Source organism: Scyliorhinus canicula, chromosome 4, assembly GCF_902713615.1.
Source record: "Scyliorhinus canicula chromosome 4, sScyCan1.1, whole genome shotgun sequence".
NCBI lineage: Eukaryota > Metazoa > Chordata > Chondrichthyes > Carcharhiniformes > Scyliorhinidae > Scyliorhinus > Scyliorhinus canicula.
This window is the reverse complement of record NC_052149.1, coordinates 54,206,433-54,226,670: the sequence shown is the minus strand read 5'-3', so window position 1 is coordinate 54,226,670 and position 20,238 is coordinate 54,206,433. Positions and strand designations below refer to the sequence as shown.

The window sequence follows — 20,238 nt, the reverse complement described above, 5'->3', positions numbered from 1 at the left end:
CTAAATCTTATTCATGTGATGAATATGGAAAATATGTTTTATAGGAAAAATATGAGGAAAGAGATTGTAAACATCAAGTTGAACATGAAAATGTGGATCATCATCTCTGTGCCTCAAGAAATGACCATTCTAAATGCAATCCTGAGTTCACTGGTATGTCACCAAATTGCAGGTGCTTGCATTCATGCTTTGTGTTTACTCATATAGTTTTACATTCTACTTGGATTTACCGCTATTAAAGTGATGTGCTTGACTATTTTTTAAAAATTTACCCCATTTGACCGATTAGCAGCGTTAGGTCCAACCTCTGACCTGTGCCAGCTGATACTGTAATTCATTGCAGAATTTGGAAGAATGATTAATGAAATGTTTCTCATTTAGTGTGAACTTAGCTTATTTTGGTTTAAAATTGCTATCTATATTGATGTTTGCTAGTTTTATTAAACCACAGCTTCATATCTCCAAATAATTTTGCAATTTGTACAAAGCTGTGCAGCTGTGCAGAATGGTCATGGAATGAAATAATTTTTATACACATTGTGCATTAAATTAAGTGTGCCAAAAAGGCACAGTTAATTTCTGTAAAAGAATGCAAGCCATATACGGTGCAAGATTAAATTATTTATAACCATTGCTCAACCTAAAAGAAAGCTGGGATTTCGTTCCCCACAACATATGGCAAGAACCAGTTGGCACCTTAATGCCCTCTGCAAACTTTTTATGAAGAATCTGTTGAGATTTTACCTTCCAGAAAAGGTCCAGAGGTGTACGATACTCAACTCAGTACCCTAAATCGTCTGCACTAACCAATCCTGATCAAAAGATTAGCAATTTTTTAGCTTATACTGAAGCTGCTGAATGATTCAATTAACTTTTGTAAGAAAAAGTAGACCAGTAAACACTATTATTTGTTACAATCACAGTTAAAGTTGGATGAATGAACACTTAACAGCCATTTATAAATGAGTTAACATTTTGTAGTGTTTCATTTTGGGACTGTCTATTGAATTCATGGCTGACATGATATTAGTTATAATTGTATAACTTCATTTTATATCAGCAAGAATAAATACATTACAGTATTTTAAGCAATAATTTACAAAATAAGGGGCAGCACTGTGGTACAGTGGTTAGCATTGCTGCCTCACGGCGCCGAGGTCCCAGGTTCAATTCCGGCTCTGGGTCACTGTCCGTGTGGAGTTTGCACATTCTCCCCGTGTTTGCATGGGATTCGCCCCCACAACCCAAAGATATGTAGGGTGGGTGGATTGGTCACGCTAAATTGCCTCTTCATTGGAAAAAATTAATTAGGTACTCTAAATTAAAAAATTTTTTTTTTACAAAATACCATTGATAATTATATTCCCCTTTGTTGTAGTTTGGTTCGAAGGCATCGCCCATTTCCCAAGTTGTCCATTCACATTTGCCCGTCACCTGTCTGGTGTGCTCCACCAGGAGAGATTAAAATCCTATAGAATATATCTCATAAACTCAAACTAACAGCCAAGAGAATGTCTGTGTCCAGGCCTTGCTTAGACCTCCCTTTACTGATTCTTCGCCTGAGTGCATGTGTTTATCTATTTTCTTGGTGGCAACAATAATTCAAGTTGTGAATAAAACCTAGGTTCAAATTTGTTTTTCTGATTTCTATTGGAGGAAAAATAAAACAAATAATAAAACTATAGCTTAGCAATCTGAATATTGAACTGCAACCTAGCAACATGTAACATTATTGATCGTATTTCAATAAATAACAAGAGTTCTTAGTATGCTGGCTAACAGTTAAAGAGAAATTACAAATCACAGTGGTTAGCACTGTGGCTTCACAGCGCCAGGGTCATAGGTTGGATTCCCAGCTGGGTCCCTGTCTGTGCGGAGTCTGCATGTTCTTCCAGTGACTGCGTGGGTTATCTCCGGGCGCTCCGGTTTCCTCCCACAAGTCCTGAAAGACGTGTTGTTAGGTAATTTGGACATTCTGAATTCTCCCTTTGTCGACCCGAACAGGCGCTAGAATGTGGCGACTGGGGGCTTTTCACAATAACTTCATTGCAATGTTAATGTAAGCCTACTTGTGACATAAAGATATTATTATTGTTATCTTTATACAATAAAACCTTTTGTGGCATACCTCCTATTTCTCCAACTGACCTATCCCCGAGCAAAGCCATTTATCTTTATAACCTCCTAAAAACAGATCAAGCCTCCATTTAATGCAGTTTTCATTCGTTTAAGAAGTTGAACTCCCAACATTACTCTCACAATACTTTTGCATGCTAGAAGTAGGAATTCGGTAACGGTTCATAGCTTCTTTGATTTTGCTATGAGCTCAGCCAGCAGCTAACTCACTGTCTGCACACTATCGGAAACCTGCACACACTCCATTACACCTGATGTTGCTTTATTGTTTGTTTTCTCAAGTATTGTATATCTTTTCTGGAAAGCAAGTGGTGTTTTGTATTGCAATAGCACTTCAACTTACTGCGTACCATTACATTTGAGAGCTTAGGGCCATAAGACATAGGAGCAGAATTAGGCCACTCGGCCCATAGAGTCTGCTCCGCCATTCAATCATCCCCATTCTCCTGCTTTCTCCCCATAACCTCTGATCCCCTTATTAATCAAGAACCTATCTATCTCTGTCTTAAAGGCACTCAGTGATTTGGCCCTCACAGCCCTCTGCAGCAAAGAGTTCCACAGATTCACTGCCCTCTGGCTGAAGAAATTTCTCCTCATCTCTGTTTTAAAGGATCGTTCCTTGAGTCTGAGATTTTGTCCTCTGGATCTATTTTTTCCTACAAGTGGAATAATCCTCTCCATTTCCACTCTATCCAGGCCTCGAAGTATCCTGTAAGTTTCAATAAGATCCCCCCTCATCTTTCTAAACTCCAATGAATACAGACCCAGAGTCCTCAACCGTTCCTCATACGACAAGCTCTCATTCCAGGGATCATTCTTGTGAACCTCCAAACTGCCGACAACCTGCACTTTAAACTTAAGAGAATTATGAACAAGGACTCCCAAGCCCCTTTGTGCTTCTGATTTCCTAAGCATTTCCCCATTTAGAAAATAGTCTATGCCTCCATTCCTTCTTCCAAAGTGCATAACCTCTCACTTTTCCATATTGAATTCTATCTGCCACTTCTTTGCCCACTCTCCTAGCCTGTCTACACCCTTCTGTAACCTCCCTGCTTCCTCAATACTATCTTTCCCTCCACAAATATTTTATCATCTGCAAGCGTAGCAACAGTGCCTTCAGTTCCTTCTTCCAGATCATTCATGTATATTGTGAAAAGTTGTGGTCCCAGCACCAACCCCTGAGATATACCACTAGTCACCGGCTGTCATCTTGAAAAAGACCCCTTTATCCCCACTCTCCGCCTTCTGCCAGTCAGCCAATCCTCTATCCATGCCAGGATCTTATTCTTAACACCATGGGTGCTTTATTTAACTTCCTCCTATGGCACCTTGTTAAAGGCCTTCTGGATATCTAAATAAATCATGTCCACTGGTTCTCCTTTGTACATCTTTCTTGTTACCTCCTCAAAGAATTTTAACAGATTTGTCAGACATGAGCTCCCCTTGACAAAGCCGTGCTTGTCATGCACTTCCAAGTACTCTGCGATCTCATCTTAAATAATGGACTCTAAAATGTTACCAATGACCAAAGTTAGGCTAACCGGCCTATAATTTCCCGTCTTCTGCCTCCCTCCCTTCCTAAACAGCGGTGTTACGTTAGCCACTTTCCAGTCCCTTGGGACCCTCTGGGTGTTTTGTATTGCAATAGCACTTCAACTTACTTTGTGCCATTGCATTTGAGAGCTTCTCCCTGCAAATTAGGAATTCTGGGAAAGGTCAAGAAGAATCATCAGTCCACGAAAATCCAATGGCCAACTAGCTATCATTGTGATGTTGGTGTGTGAACCTCGCTTTTTTCTCCTGTGGTTCCATTCTTTTGGCTCCATCTGAATCAGAGCAGGATTCTTCACTTCTCTTAAAGAATTTATCCATGGCAAACTATGGTCAAACACACTGCACAATAAATGCCTTGAGGCTTGAACTTACAAGCACAGTTTCAGCACTTCAGCTGTGCCAAGCCAAAAACTACTCCTTCAAAGGTGTATCCTTGCTCCAACACCATGCAGCACAGAGTTACCAACCTTTCCTGGCCAACGCAGACACGGGAGGCCCAGAATTGATTGATACTTGGAGATGTCGACCACTGAGCTGAAGACAAAGGTTAGATTTAGTTTACTTACGTTAATATTCACCTGTTTTGAATTTTATTTTGTAGCACACTTGTGTTCATAGCACACCAGTTTGCTATGGCACAACAGTTGGGAATTGCTGCCGTAGAGACGTGGGTCCTGGTGATTGGGACTATCTGCATCCCCTCTCACAGGCTTTGCCTGCAGGTTACCATTAACTAGAAACTTAACTATTGTGGTAGTCACCACAGATGTATATATTGTATATAGAGGATGTTGGTGTAGGTGTTTTGTGGTAAGGCCCTATACTACAGGTACGGGGGTAGTTCCCTGCCTGCTGGCTCCGCCCAGTAGGTGGAGTATAAATATGTGTGCTCCCAGTACAGCAGCCACTTCGCCAGCTGCTGTAGGAGGCCACACGTCTCAGTGTAATAAAGCCTCGATTGCATCCAACTCTCGTCTTTTTGTAATTGATCGTGCATCAATTTATTACACTAAGTTGTCAGAAGATGGACCTCCGCATCAAGCCGGATCGCCTGCAGCTGGATCCGCAAAAAGGACTTTCAACATTGGCTAGCCTGTTTCGAAGCATACATCGGATCTGCGCCCGACAAAATTCCAGAAGCTCAGAAGATTCCGATCCTCTACACACGGCTGAGTTCCAACGTTTTTACACTTATCCAGGACGCGCCGACCTACGCGGAAGCAATGGCACTATTGAAGGAAAACTACACTCAGCGGACGAAACGCTCTATGCCAGGCACATCCTCTCCACTCGTCGTCAGTTTCCTGGTGAGTCAGTGGAAGATTTCTGGCGTGCCCTGATTCCCCTAGTTAGAGACTGTGACTGTCAGGCCTTCACGGCAACGGAACACTCGAACTTGCTCATGAGAGACGCTTTTGTCACAGGGATAGGGTCCGATTACATCCGACAGCACCTCTTAGAAGGGGCCACGCTCGACCTCGCTGAGACAAAAAAGCTAGCACTCTCGCTTACCGGCCGTGCGGCCCACCCCTCCTGCGCATTGTGGACTCCGCAGGTGACCGCCCCATCGTGGACCTCACCAGCGACCCCCCCCCCCCCCCAGCCAACCCCACGCCTGTGCCGTGCTGCAGCCAACCAACCCCAGGGGTCCCAAATGTTACTTCTGTGGGCAGCCTAAACACCCCCGACAGCACTGCCTGGCCCGGATCGCCCTTTACAAGGCCTGTGGCAAAAAGGGACACTTTGCTGCGGTGTGCCAGGCCTGCGCAGTCGCCGCTATTGTTCCGACTCCCCCCACGTGCGACCAGTGGGCACCGCTATCTTCCCCTCCTCGGACCACGTGCGACCAGTGGGCGCTGCCATCTTGTTCTCCCCAGGATCATTGGGCGCCGCCATCTTGTTCTCCCCAGGATCATTGGGCGCCCCCATCTTGTCTTCCTCACGACACGTGCGGCCCGTGGGTGCCGCCATCTTACCAGGACCCCTGCCCTCTTGGCGCCTCATCGCCTGCCACCAACGACGACCAGCCGCGTCTCGCCTCCGTCACGATTGACCAGGCTCGCCCTGACAACCTGTCAACTGCTTCCACCAACATGAAAATCGATTGGCACGAGATCCTGTCTGCTGGACTCCGGGAGCACCGAGAGCCTCATTCATCCTGATACGGTAAGGCGCTGCTCTCTCGCTGTACACCCCACCAACCAGAGAATTTCCCTGGCCTCCGGGTCCCACTCTGTGGCGATCCAGGGGTACTGCATAGCCACTCTCACCGTCCAGGGCGTGGAGTTCGGTGGCTTCCGCCTCTACGTACTCCCCAACCTCTGCGCTGCCCTGCTACTTGGCCTGGACTTCCAGTGCAACCTCCAGAGCCCAACACTGAAATTCGGCGGGCCACTACCACCCCTTACTGTGTGTGGCCTCACGACCTTAAAGGTCGACCTACCTTCCCTATTTGCAAACTTAACTCCGGATTGCAAACCCGTCGCCACCAGGAGCAGACGGTACGGCGCCCAGGACAGGACCTTCATCAGGTCCGAAGTCCAGCGACTGCTACGGGAAGGCATTATCAAGGCCAGCAACAGCCCCTGGAGAGCCCAAGTGGTAGTGGTGAAAACTGGGGAGGATCACAGGAAATGAAAATCGCTTATTGTCACAAGTAAGCTTCAAATGAAGTTACTGTGAAAAGCCCCTAATCGCCACATTCCGGCGCCTGTTCGGGGAGGCTGATACGGGAATTGAACCGTGCTGCTAGCCTGCCTTCGTCTGCTTTAAAAGCCAGCGATTTAACCCAGTGTGCTAAACCAGCCCCAGGATGGTCGTGGACTACAGCCAGACCATCAACAGGTACACGCAGCTCGACACGTACCCCCTCCCAGGCATATCTGATATGGTCAAATCAGATTGCACAGACCGGGTCTTCTCAACTGTGGACCTGAAATCTGCCTACCAACAGCTCCCCATCCATAAGGCGGACCGCCCATACACTGCCTTCAAAGCAGATGGCCGCCTTTACCACTTTCTCAGGGTTCCCTTTGGCGTCACCAACGGGGTCTCGGTTTTCCAACGGGAAATGGACCGAATGGTTGACCGGTACAGACTGCGGGCCACCTTCCCGTACCTGGACAATGTCACCATTTGCGGCCACGATCAGCAGGACCATGACGTCAACCTTGCCAAATATCTCCACATCGCCACTCTCCTCAACCTAACTTATAACAAGGAGAAGTGCGTATTCAGCACGAACCGCTTAGCCATCCTTGGCTATGTGGTCCAGAACGGAGGTCTGGGGCCCGATCCCGACCGCATGCCATTCCTCATGGAACTCCCCCTCCCCCATTGCCATTTCAAGTTGAGAGCGACGCATCAGACGTTGCGCTCTGTGGCATTTTTCTCACGAACCCTACATGCCTCCGAAGTTCGGCATTCCTCCGTCGAAAAAAAGGCCCAAGCCATCGTTGAAGCTGTGCGGCATTGGAGGCATTACCTGGCCGGCAGGAGATTCACTCTCCTCACTGACCAACGGTCGGTAGCCTTCATGTTCAGCAACACACAGCGGGACAAGATAAAAAACGATAAAATCTTGAGGTGGAGAATCGAGCTCTCCACCTACAACTACGAGATTTTGTATCGCCCCGGTAAGCTCAACAGGCTCCCCGATGCCCTATCCCGAGGTACATGTGCCAGCGCACAAGTGGACCGACTCCGCACCCTGGATGACAACCTCTGTCACCCAGGAGTCACCCGTTTTTACCATTTCATCAAGGACCGCAACCTGCCCTACTCCATTGAGGAAGTCAGGGCTATCATCAGAGACTGCTAGGTCTGCGCGGAGTGCAAACCCCACTTCTACCGGCCAGACCGTGCGCGCCTGGCGAAGGCCTCCCACCCCTTTGAACGCTTCAGCGTGGACTTCAAAGGGCCCCTCCCCTCCATCGACCGTAACACGTACTTCCTCAGTGTGGTCGATGAGTATTCCAGATCCCCTTCCACCATCCCGTGCCCCGACATGACGTCTGCCATAGTCATCAAGGCCCTCAACACCATCTTCGCTCTGTTCGGTTTCCCTGCCTACGTCCACAGCAACAGGGGATCCTCATTAATGAGCGATGAGCTGCGTCAGTTCCTGCTGAACAGGGGCATTGCCTCAAGCAGGACGACCAGCTGTAACCCCCGGGGAAACGGACAGGTGGAGAGGGAGAATGGGACGGTCTGGAGGGCCGTCCAGCTAGCCCTACGGTCCAGAAATCTGCCGGCCTCCCGCTGGCAGGAGGTCCTTCCAGACGCCTTGCATTCCGTTCGGTCGCTCCTGTGCACTGCAACTAATGAAGCACTGCAACGAATGAAACAGCCCACGAACGTCTCTTTGCCTTCGCTAGGAAGTCCACCTCCGGGGTGTCGCTCCCGACTTGGCTCACTTTTTGAAGCTCCAGGACCTGTACTCCTCCGTAAATAGTACGATTCCACAAGGCAGACCCGTTGGTTGAGAGGGTACAGCTACTTCACGCCAACCCACTGTGCGTCTATGTAGCGTACCCCGACGGCCGCCAAGATACTGTCTCCCTCAGGGACCTGGCACCAGCTGGTTCCCCACGCACCCTCCATCTTCCGACCCGGCGCCACCCTCCCCTCCCTCGGCGCACCCCACCGCAGACCCCGCCCTGGGACAGTCCGTTCTCCCCTTGCCCACACCCGAGGATGAAGAGGATTTCGACACACTCCCAGAGTCACCGAAGACCAAACTGACACCGGAATCACCGCCAACACTGCGGCACTCCCGAAGGCAGATCATGGTTCCGGACTGACTGAATCTGTAACATGATCTGGACTTTTAAAACACCATCCCTCTGTACATAATTTTCCCCTCCACCCCACTGGACTCAATTTTGTTTTGCTCTCTGTACTTTGAAAAGTCTACCTGTATATAGTTCCCCACCACCCCCGCCGGACTCAATCTTAACAGGGGTGAATGTGGTAGTCACCACTGATGTATATATTGTATATAGAGGATTTTAATTCTTGCAGGTGAGATGTTAATGAGGTCTTTATAAATCGATATTAACTTTGCCCTAATGGCAAAGCAAATGTGGCTTTGAAATGCTGAGCATTGTATGCTTAATATTCACAGATACAAGGTGCCCTGAAATGATAGGGAAGGACAGGGATGTGCGGCCACATGTCAGTTTGTAGAAACCTTGGGCGGGATTCTCCGAGCCCCGCATAGGGCCAGAGAATCGCCGCAACCGTGCCACGCCGCCCCGATGCCGGCACGCAATTCTCCGAGGAGCGGAGAATCGGCGCCATTTGCGCCAGCAAGTTTGGCACGGCGCCGGTTGCGGGCCGCTGTCCGCAGCTAGGCCGCCGGTTCTCCGGCCTTGATGTGCCGAGTGGCCGTGCGGAAACAGCAGAGTCCCACCCACGCTGTCCACATCTGCTCGCAGCCGGTGGAAACTCTGCACGCAGGGTCGGGGGGCGGCCTGTGGGGTGGGCTCCTTCACCGGGGGTCCTCCAATGGGGTCTGGCCCGCGATCAGGGCGCACCGATCGGCGGGCAGGCCTCTCCAGCCCCGGCCCTATTTTGTTACGCAGCCGGCCCCTGAACCCCCGAGCCATGTTGCGTCGCGTCGGCGTGTTGAGGAAGTTCCCCGCGCATGTGCGGGTTGGCGTGGCACCCAGTTGGCACCAGGAAGGGAGGCTGAAGCGGCGTGACACGTTCACGACGGCGCAGACACTCTGCCTCCATTTCAGAGAATCCCGCCCCTTTTTTCTTTGCGAACACAAGGTCAGAATCCGTTTGCTTATATAGTTGAGAATTGAAAAGGACATGGCGATTCAACGGGGAGCATATCTTTTGGCCTCCACATAATGAGAGGGAGCAAATCTGTAGGGACACTAGAGATGTGCACGAACTATAGAATGGCGATACTGGGGGACTTTAATTACTCAAATATCGATAGGGATCATGATAGAGTAAAAGGTAAGCAGGAAAATGAATTTCAGACTTGTTTTCAGGTGAACTTCCTTGACCAGCATGTTTTCGGACCAACTAAAAATTGATGCTGCGGAATAAGGTGGATCAAGTATGGGGAAACACTTGAATAAAAATGATATTCGTATCAGAAGGTTTAGCTTCGTAATGCAGAAGAATGAGGAACAATTTAAATTGGAACTTCTAATTTGGAAGAGGGCTCGCTTCAAAGGGTTGAGAGAGGATCTAGCCAGGGTAAAATGAAACCAAAGACTAACAGGAAAAACTGTAATGAAACAATGGGTGAATTTGAAGGAAGAAATGCTTCAGATATGGGCTAGGTACATTGCAGCAAGAGGGAAATATAAAGGAATCAAACTGAGGGTTCCTTGGATGATGAGAAAGGTACAGAAAATGAAACATTCTTAAAGCGAGAACTGGTCTAATTACAACAAGTTGAGAGGGGATGTGAAACTGAAAACAAAACTGGCAGTTAACATAACAGGGAACCAAAAAGTCATATACAGGCAATAAATAATCAGATTCTAAGAAGTGGGTTGAAATCAATTAGGAACATGATACCTGTTTTGGAGGCACGATGCAAGACTGTAATCCTTAATGAGCACGTTGTATTGGTGTTTAAGGAACAGGATGTTGACAAATCAACTGAATGTGATCGCCTGAGTAAGCGTTAATTAGCTAGCACTGGCAGTTGTAACTTGGGTGCGAGGCATAAGCTCTTTATATAAGTAGGCAATGTTTGCTCCCAAATATGGTGATCGGGGAACCGAGTCATGAATTTTGTGTCAGTGTCGTCTCTCTTGTCAGCATTTCCATGGAATCCCTAGAGTGCAGAAGGAGGCCATTTGGCGCATCAGTTTTGCATCGGCCCCCTGAAAGTACAACCTACCTAGGCCCACTCCCCCACCCTATCCCCGTAACTCTACCTAACCTGCACATCTTTGAACACAAAAGGGAAATTTTTTAGCATGGCCAATACATCTAATCTGTTCATTTTTGGACTTAAGTTGTAATATAGAATAGCTGTTAGAATCTGATTTGCCACTTTAAAACCACAAGAGTGAATTCAACTATCTCCCCTTGATTTTCAATGATATTAACTTCACTGAATCCCCCACTATCAACATCGGAGGGCTTATTGTTAATTAGGAACTGAATTGGACCAGCAATGTAAATACTGTGTGAGGCACTCTCAATTACGACACGAAAGTTAGGTCAGTAATCAAAGGCTTTAATAAGCAGTGAACAATGGCAGCCTCCATGAGAAGTGTGCTCGCAAAATGGAGTCTCATCTTAAGTACTGTTTCCCAGGGGGCGTAGCCAGAGGCGGAGTCCCCCAGGGTTCCAAGCCTCTTAAAGGGGCAATGTATTCCGATCATCACAAGCCTCTTAAAGGGGCAAGGTTTTCCGATCATCACATTCACCCCCTGTTTAAAAAAAAACATAGTCCGTCGGGGATGAAGTGTTTTTAAATTATAAGTTCAGTCTTTGTGGTGGTCTGATAGTCCATGCTGACTTTCGCCGCTCCGGTGGTGGCGCCTTGGATGCGGTCGGTTCCGATGGTGGTCTATCCGGGAGCACGGTTGACTGAAGCTTTGTCCGCCTTGGAGAGGGGGGGGTATCAGGAGTGATTAGGGTGGTCGGTGTCGGCTGGGGGGCAGGGGGCGCTATGGAGGGGGCGCTGTCGAAGTCGGCATTCAGTGTAGGGCCGGGAGCGTCGGTAGAAGGGGGGGGGGTCGGTGGGAGGATCGGTGGAGTCGGTGGGCGAGCCAGCGGGGTCGGTGGGAGAGCCAGCGGGTGCCAGGTCTCGCAGGGAGACAGTATCCTGCCTGCCATCGGGGTGCTCGACGTAGGCATAACGAGGGTTTGCGTGCAGCAGGTGGACCCTCTCGACTATTGCATCCGTTTTATGGCTCCTCACATGCCTCCAGAGTAGGACTGGACCCGGAGTCGTCAGCCAGGGTGGAAGCGAGACCCCAGAGGTGGACTTCCTGGGGAACAAACGATTGTGAGGGGTCTCGTTCGTGGCCGTACAGAGGAGCGACCTAATGGAGTGCAGGGCATCGGGTAGGACCTCCTGCCAGCGGGCGATAGGGAGACTCCTTGACCGTAGGGCTAGGAGGACAGCCTTCCAAACTGTCGCGTTCTCCCTCTCCACTTGCCCGTTTCCCCGCGGGTTATAGCTCGTCGTCCTGCTCGAGGCGATGCCCTTGCTGAGCAGGTACCGACGCAGCTCATCGCTCATGAACGATGTACCCCGGTCGCTGTGGATATAAGCGGGGAAACCAAACAGAGCCAAGATGCTGCGCAGTGCCTTGATCACGGAGGCCGAGGTAGTATCGGGGCAGGGGACAGCAAAAGGGAAGCGGGAGAATTCATCGATGACGGTGAGGAAATAGATGTTGCGGTTGTTGGACGGGAGAGGCCCTTTGAAGTCCACGCTTAGTCGCTCAAAGGGCCCAGAGGCTTTTATCAGGCGGGCCTTGTCTGGTCGATAGAACTGCGGTTTGCATTCTGCACAGATCTGGCATGCCTTAGTCATGGTCTTGACCTCCCCTGTGGAGTAGGGCAGGTTGCGGGACTTGATGAAGTGGGCAAGCCGGGTGACCCCCGGGTGGCAGAGGTCATCGTGGATGGCTCTCAGGCGGTCCAATTGCGCGTTGGCGCACGTGCCGCGAGACAGGGCATCTGGGGACTCGTTGAGCTTCCCCGGGCGATATTTAATATCGTACGTATAGGTGGAGAGCTCTATTCTCCACCTCAGAATCTTGTCGTTCTTTATTTTGCCCCGTTGTGCGTTATCGAACATAAAGGCGACCGACCGTTGGTCGGTGATGAGGGTGAACCTCCTACCAGCTAGGTAGTGCCTCCAGTGTTGCACGGCCTCCACTATGGCTTGTGCCTCCTTCTCGACTGCAGAGTGTCGTATTTCCGAGGCGTTGAGGGTTCGGGAGAAGAACGCTACTGGTCTGCCCGCTTGGTTGAGGGTAGCAGCCAGGGCGACGTCTGATGCATCGCTTTCTATTTGAAAGGGGATGGCTTCGTCCACCGCGTGCATGGCGGCCTTGATGATGCCGGCCTTGATACCGTTGAAAGCCGACTGGGCCTCATCCGTCAGAGGAAAAACCGTGGTCTTAATGAGTGGCCGGGCTTTGTCCCCATATCTGGGGACCCACTGGGCGTAATAGGAGAAAAGCCCCAAGCACCGTTTGAGTGCCTTGAGGCTACGGGGGAGGGGGAGTTCCTTAAGGGGACGCATGCGGTCGGGGTCCGGGCCTAGGACCCCGTTCTCCACGACGTAGCCGAGGATGGCGAGCCGGGTTGTGTAGAACACGCATTTCTCTTTGTTGTAGGTGAGGTTGAGGGCCCGGGCAGTCTGGAGGAACTTCCTCAGGTTTGCGTCGTGGTCCTGCTGGTCATGGCCGCAGATGGTGACATTGTCCAAGTACGGGAAGGTTGCCCGTAAGCCGTACTGGTCCACCATTTGATCCATCGCCCTCTGGAAAACGGAGACTCCGTTTGTAACACCAAAGGGTACCCTGAGGAAGTGAAACAGCCGACCGGCTGCTTCAAAAGCCGTGTAGGGGCGGTCCTCTGAGCGAATAGGGAGTTGGTGGTAGGCCGATTTGAGGTCAACCGTGGAGAATACCCGATACTGGGCAATTTGGGTCACCATTTCAGCTATTCGGGGAAGTGGGTACGCATCGAGTTGTGTGAAGCGGTTTATTGTCTGGCTATAATCCACAACCATGCGTTGCTTTTCCCCGGAGCGGACTACTAATACCTAGGCCCTCCAAGGGCTGTTGCTGGCCTCTATGACCCCCTCTTTTAATAGCCGCTGAACCTCCGACTTGATGAAAGTCAAGTCTTGGGTACTGTACCGGCGACTCTTGGTGGCGATGGGCTTACAGTCGGGAGTGAGGTTCGCGAAGAGGCGGGGTGGCGCAACTTTGAGTGTCGCCAGGCTGCAGACTGTGAGTGGGGGCAGGGGTCCGCCGAACTTCAGTGTCAGGCTCCGGTGGCTGCACTGAAAGTCGAGGCCAAGCAGCAGGGGGGCGCAGAGTTGAGGAAAAATGTACAGTTTAAAACAGGAGTATTTCGCGCCTTGAATTGTGAGGTCAGCGACACAATACCCCGTGATTTGAACCAAATGGGACCCTGAGGCGAGGGCGATAGTTTGGGAGGCGGGATGGGTGCGCAGGGAGCAGCGCCTTACCGTGTCTGGGTGGATAAAGCTCTCCGTGCTCCCGGAGTCGAACAGGCAGGGAGTGTCTTGGCCGTTGATTCGCACCCGCATCATCGAGTTTCGCAGGTGTTTCGGCCGTGATTGATCAAGCGTGATCGCTCCAGGGTGCGGGCCGTCAGAGTCGGACTCACAAAATGGCCACCCGGAGTCACAAGATGGCCGCCGCCGCCGGTCGCACGTGTCGGGTTTCGAAGATGGCCGCCGCCAAGATGGCCGCTCCCATGACTCGCACGAGGTCGATGACGCGTCAGAAGTGGGCGTGTCTGGCCGCAGTGCAGCCGCGTTGCGGGGTCTGTGAGGCCGGGAGCTTGATTTCTGGGCCCGGTGAGACTTTTGTTTGTGGCCTTTGGGCCCAGCCAGGCAGACTTTCGCGAAGTGCCCTTTCTTCCCGCAGTCGTTGCGGATCGGGCCGGACAACGCTGACGTGGGTGCTGGCCTTGCCCACAGAAATAGCATGGGGAGCCCCCGGAATGAGTGGATCGAAGCGTGGCACAGGCCTGTAGCGTGGCTGAGTCTGGAGGGGATCGAGAGGGATTCGTAAGGTCCGCTGAGTACGTACGGAGGTTACGGTGGGCCGTTTCGAGAGAAAAGCCGAGCGTTACCGTGCCTTGGAGATCCTTCGCCCTGTCTTCTAGGAGCCGTTGCCGGATGTACGATGACCTGATGCCAGACACAAGGGCGTCGCGAATGTGTAAGTCCCTGTGTTCTTCAGCCGTCACTGCTTTGTGGTCGCAGTTCCTCGCGAGCGCGGTGAGTCTTTCCACGAACTCGTCCAGCATTTCTCAAGGCGCTGGCTGCAGGTCGAGAGCAAATGCCTGGCATGTACCTCATTGGTAGTCTTTATGAAGCGTTTCTTCAATATTTCGATCGCCGCCTCATAGGTCGTAGCGGTTTCAATCATGGCAGAGATTCGGTGGCTCACCCGGCCATGTAGGAAGCGCAGCTTGCGAGCGCTGTCGACATCAGACGGTGAGGAGTCCAAATAATCCTCAAAACACCGGAGCCAATGTTTAAAGATTTCCGAGGCTTCAGGCGTCCTGCCTTCCAGGTTGAGTCTCTTTGGTTTCAGACCGCTGTCCATCTTGATGTGCACTGCTTATTAAATTGAGGCACTCTCAATTACGACACGAAAGTTAGGTCAGTAATCAAAGGCTTTAATAAGCAGTGAACAATGGCAGCCTCCATGAGAAGTGTGCTCGCAAAATGGAGTCTCATCTTAAGTACTGTTTCCCAGGGGGCGTAGCCAGAGGCGGAGTCCCCCAGAGTTCCAAGCCTCTTAAAGGGGCAATGTATTCCGATCATCACAAGCCTCTTAAAGGGGCAAGGTATTCCGATCATCACACTGTGACTACAAGAGCAGGTCAGCGGCGTGGGATTCAGACAAGAGACAAGTAACTCATCTCCTGACTCATGAATGCCTGTTCACCAACTACAAGGCACAAGTCAGAAGTGTGATGGAATATTCTCCATTTGCCTAGATGGATGCAGCTCCAACAGCTCTCAGGAAGCACGGCACCATCCAAATCAAAGCAGCCAGCATGATTTTGTGACGATCTTAGTCAAGACCAGTGCCTTGTTTTTAAATTGAAGAAATATAAAATAAAGTTATTTACTAAAGGAATGAATCCACAAGACTCCATGGTTTAAAATAGAACAATATTTGTTAGAAAGGAGTCAACAAGACAAACACTAAATACTGTCTATGTTATATCTACAATCCAGAACAAACGCGTTGAACATGAATAACAGGCAAATGGATTTTGAATGTAAGCTATAAATTGCACATTAAATGGCAGATACAGCTAAGACCGATCACATGAGTTGGTTGAGCAGTTTATTCACAATGTAGTGATTACAATAAGTCACAAAGTCATTAATACTGTCTTCAATTTCCGCTGACACAATGTAGGGACAGGACATGCACGAGGTGGCTCCCACTAAAAAGCTGATTTTCTTCCCCTCTTTTCTGGCGTCACAAACCGTTTACCTTTTAAAAACTTAATAATTTAATGAAATAGAGCTTGTACCTTATGGAAATAGCCAGGAGAGACAAAAATAAGAAGGATTCAGGCTGAAATATGTCGACGGACTATGAAACCTCTCAGGATTCTTCTGGAAGTAAGATTGGTGGGGGGCTTCTCCTTTTCATTTTCCGACCACTCCACTAATAGCCAAGGACCTTGCTCACATTTTGGCGCACAAACTAGAGAAACACCATCAAGGTTGGTGATAGATCTTAAAAGATTGATTGAAGAGGCTTTGGCCCATGTTCGTTTGGCCTTAAAAAGCACAAATGAGACCATCGAGGTTCATAGCACACAATTGAAGTGGAGATGCCGGCGTTGGACTGGGGTGAGCACAGTAAGCAGTCTTACAAAACCAGGTTAAAGTCCAACATGTTTGTTTCAAACACTAGCTTTCGGAGCACTACTCCTTGGCTACCATCGACACTGCAAACTGCCGGCTCAAAGTGGAGAGGATCTCCAGGAAGATCGCGCATATAGACAGTGACATTAAGTTTCTACAAAGATGCAAGAAAGCAGACAAGATCCCTAAAGGGCTACATATCACAAACCCACTCAAGTCACCCCTATCTTTGGATCTGTAAAGATTTCATTACCTGTAAATGCTCGCATTCTAAACATTGTCTGGCATCTTTGAATTTGTCTATATATATGTTTCTGGAACATACCTCTTCATTCACCTGAGGAAGGAGCAGTGCTCCGAAAGCTAGTGTTTGAAGCAAACATGTTGGACTTTAACCTGGTGTTGTAAGACTTCTTACCACAATTGAAGGCATCGAGACAGCAGAAACAGGCCACAGTGATCGGACCGCCTCTCTGGAAGCCAATCTTACTTAAGTGGTCGAGTGCAACAAGTCATTGAAGGCCAAACTGGAAAATAGATCCAGGAGGCAAAACATTCGCATTGTGGGATTGCCAGAAGGGATTGTGGGCTGCAACCTGACTGGCCCCGCGGAGGGGCACTTTACATTTTATAATTTTTAATGTTCGGGGTTTGGACGTTCTCACAAATTTAAGGGTTTTCTGCTAGTTGGTCCATTCTTTGGTTTTTATCAATTCATTGTTCACTTCCTCTTTTCATTGTTGTTGTTGGGCTTGATAATTGAACAATAATGTGGTCTTGTAAACAAGATAAAGTTTTACTTTCTAGTTGGGAGTCTTACTGCTAGCAAATGGGTTAGCTGGCACGGTGGCGCAGCGGTTTGCACTAAGATGTGCAGGCTAGGTGGATTGGGAACACTAAATTGCCGTTTATTTGGAAAAAAATAATTTAATCTCTAAATTTAAAAAAAATCAAATGAGTTAGCTAACAGAAGCAGAGAAAGAGGGTTTCCTGCATCTCTTCACAATAGACTGTGAGAATGAGTTTAAGAGCATATACTTAGTTGTGTTTTTGTTAACCAAAGGTTTTGGGATACGGTGGGCGCGATTCTCCCAGCCCCGCGCCGGGCCAGAGAATAGCCGCAACCGCGCCCCGATACCGGCGCGTGATTCTCCGAGGTGCGGAGAATTGGCGGCCTTTGCGGCGGCGTGTTTGGAGCTGGGAGGGCGGGGGGCCTACGATGGAGTCTGGCCCGCGATCGAGGCCCACCGATCGGCGGGCCGGCCTATGGCCCCCTAGCCTGCTTTGTTGCGCGGCCGACCCCTAAACCCCCACGCCATGGTGCGTTGGGGCCGGCGTGCTGAAGCAGTCCCCCGCGCATGCGCGGGTTGGCGCAGTGCCCATTTGGCACCGGGAAGGGAGGCTGGAGTGGCATGAACCGCTCCAGCGCCATGCTGACCCCCCCAATTGGTTGACCTGCGCCCGTTTCACGACGTCGTGAAGCGCGACGGCGTTCACGACGACGCAAACACTTAGTCCCCATTTCGGAGAATCGCGCCCAGTATTTTTTTTACTGTTTCAATATTGCATTATTGAAGTGGGGGGAGGGTGGCGTTTTAGTGCTAGTTTGCAGACGGAGCCTGGGTTCTCCTTTGTCGAGTCATCTGACTTGACTCGGAGGCCGTCTTGGGTGGATTCTTTACTTTACCTTTTCAATGTCCCTTGTTTTGTATTTCTCTGTAGGAAAGGCTGACTCCAGATTAAGGAGTGGTTGGAAACCTTCAATTCGTTTGGCTACCTGGAATGATCGGGGTCTGAATGGCCCAATTAAACAGTCTAGGGCATTGGCCCATCTTAAAAGCTTAAACTCCGATTTTGTCTTTTTCCCCATTGAGGGGAAATTTAGCACGGCCAATTCACCTACCTTGCACATCTTTGGGCTGTGGGGGTTGATGCACGATCAATTGCACGAAAGACTCAGATTGGTACAACTGTGGCTTTATTACAGTCAGATGCGTGGCTTCCTGCTGCAGCTGGCGAAATGGCTGATCAGGAGGAGGTCATGCATATTTATACGGCTCCTTGTGCGCGGAGCTAGCCGGCAGGGGCTACCGGCGAACCTTTAGTGCAGGTCCTACCTTACATCCCCTAATACAGGTGCACACAGTGGATCACCACATTCACCCCCTCTTAAAAATGAGTCCGGCGGGGGTGGCGTGGTACTATATACAGATTTACAAATAATTTACAGAGGGGAGGGGGAAAAATATATGTCAATCTTGTAGTCCGGCACCCGTCAGAGGTTAAATCTGTCCAGTGGTTTGACGGTTCGCTGGGAGCGACGTAGCGGTGGTGGAGATGTCGGTGTCGGCGTCAACGACGTTGGTGCTGGCCAGTAGTTGGATGACTCCAGGAGCGTGTCGAAATCTTCCTCGTCCTCTAGTGTGGACAGGGGAAGGAGGGATGGACCTGGTGGGGCTAATGCTGGGAGCGCCGGGGAGGGGAGGGTGGCGCGTGTGTGGGAGTGGAACCTGAGAGAGCCAGGTCCCTGAGTGAGACTGTATCCTGGCGGCCATCGGGGAACTCCACATAGGCATACTAGGGGTTGGTGTGGAGCAGGTGCACCCTGCCCACCAAGGGCATGTGGAATCGGACATGCCTACGTAGAAGAACCAGTCCTGGAGCTGCGAGCCACGTCGGGAGCGACACCCCGGGAGTGGACTTCCTAGGGAAGGTAAAAACACGTTCATGGGGTGTGTTATTTGCGGCGGTGCACAGTAGAGACCGGATGGAGTGCAGTGCATCCGGGAGGACCTGCTGCCAGCGAGCGGCTGGGAAGTTTCTGGACCGTAGGGCCAGCTGGACGGCCCTCCAAACCGTCCCATTCTCCCTCTCTACCTGCCCGTTTCCCCGGGGATTATAGCTGGTCGTCCTGCTGGAGGCAATACCCCTGCTGAGCAGGAACTGACGCAGCTCATCGCTCATGAATGAGGATCCCCTGTCACTGTGGATGTAGTCGGGGAATCCGAACAGAGCGAAGATGGAGTTGAGGGCCTTGATGACGGTGGCAGACGTCATATCGGGGCATGGGATGGCGAAGGGGAACCTGGAGAATTCATTGATCACACTGAGGATATATGTGCTCCGGTCGGTGGAGGGGAGGGGCCCTTTGAAATCTACGCTGAGGCGTTGAAAGGGGCGGGACGCTTTCATCAGGTGCGCACGGTCTGGCCAGTAAAAGTGCGGCTTGCACTCCGCACAGACCTGGCTGTCTCTGGTGACTGTCCGTACGTCCTCGACGGAGTAGGGCAGATTGCGGGCTTTGACGAGGTGGTACAATCGAGTGACCCCCAGGTGACAAAGGCTGTCGTGCAGAGCACGTAGTTGGTTTACTTGTGCGCTGGCACATGTACCTCGAGAGAGGGCGTCTGGGGGCTCGTTGAGCTTACCAGGGCGATACAAAATCTCGTAATTGTAGGTGGAGAGCTCGATTCTCCACCGCAAGATTTTATCATTTTTGATCTTGCCCCGTGTGGTGAATGTAATATAGATGTATATATGTTAATTCACACTGTCTTTGTAAGCGCAGTAGCGCTATCCTACCACTAGGGGGAGTAGCGCTGGGAGCACTCAGGAACTTGTACTGGGCTCCACCCTTGGCTCCGCCCACGACTCCTCCCCCTAGTGCAGCTGTATAAATACCCGTGTCCAGAGTCAGCCTGAGTTCACTACGAGTTCATCGACAGGTAACAGGCTGGCTCTGAAGTAAGTCGATTAGAGCCTAGATTCACATCAGAAACACGTGTCTGGTGAATTGATGGTTCCATCAATTTAATCGACTTAAGAACAGTAAAGATCAATTATGAAATCGGCCCTCAAGCCTGGACGCCTGGAACTCAACCCGCAGGATGCAGAGGCTAAAGAAATCTTCTCCCACTGGATCCGGTGCTTCAAGGCCGACCTGGCCGAAG

General features: G+C 50.3%; 1 protein-coding gene across 7 annotated transcripts in view; it reads left to right on the top strand.

Moving 5' to 3' along the window:
* LOC119964595 overlaps positions 1 to 20,238 on the top strand; it is a 405,789-nt gene that overhangs the window by 144,015 nt on the left and 241,536 nt on the right. For 4 of the 7 annotated variants that reach the window (XM_038794278.1, XM_038794277.1, XM_038794279.1 and 1 more), the window contains exon 5: positions 45 to 153. In XM_038794278.1, coding sequence (XP_038650206.1) covers positions 45 to 153 — 109 coding nt within the window. Of the gene's footprint in view, positions 1 to 44; positions 173 to 20,238 lie in introns of all 7 variants that reach the window. The other 3 variants (XM_038794280.1, XM_038794281.1, XM_038794282.1) reach the window with 1 other exon arrangement.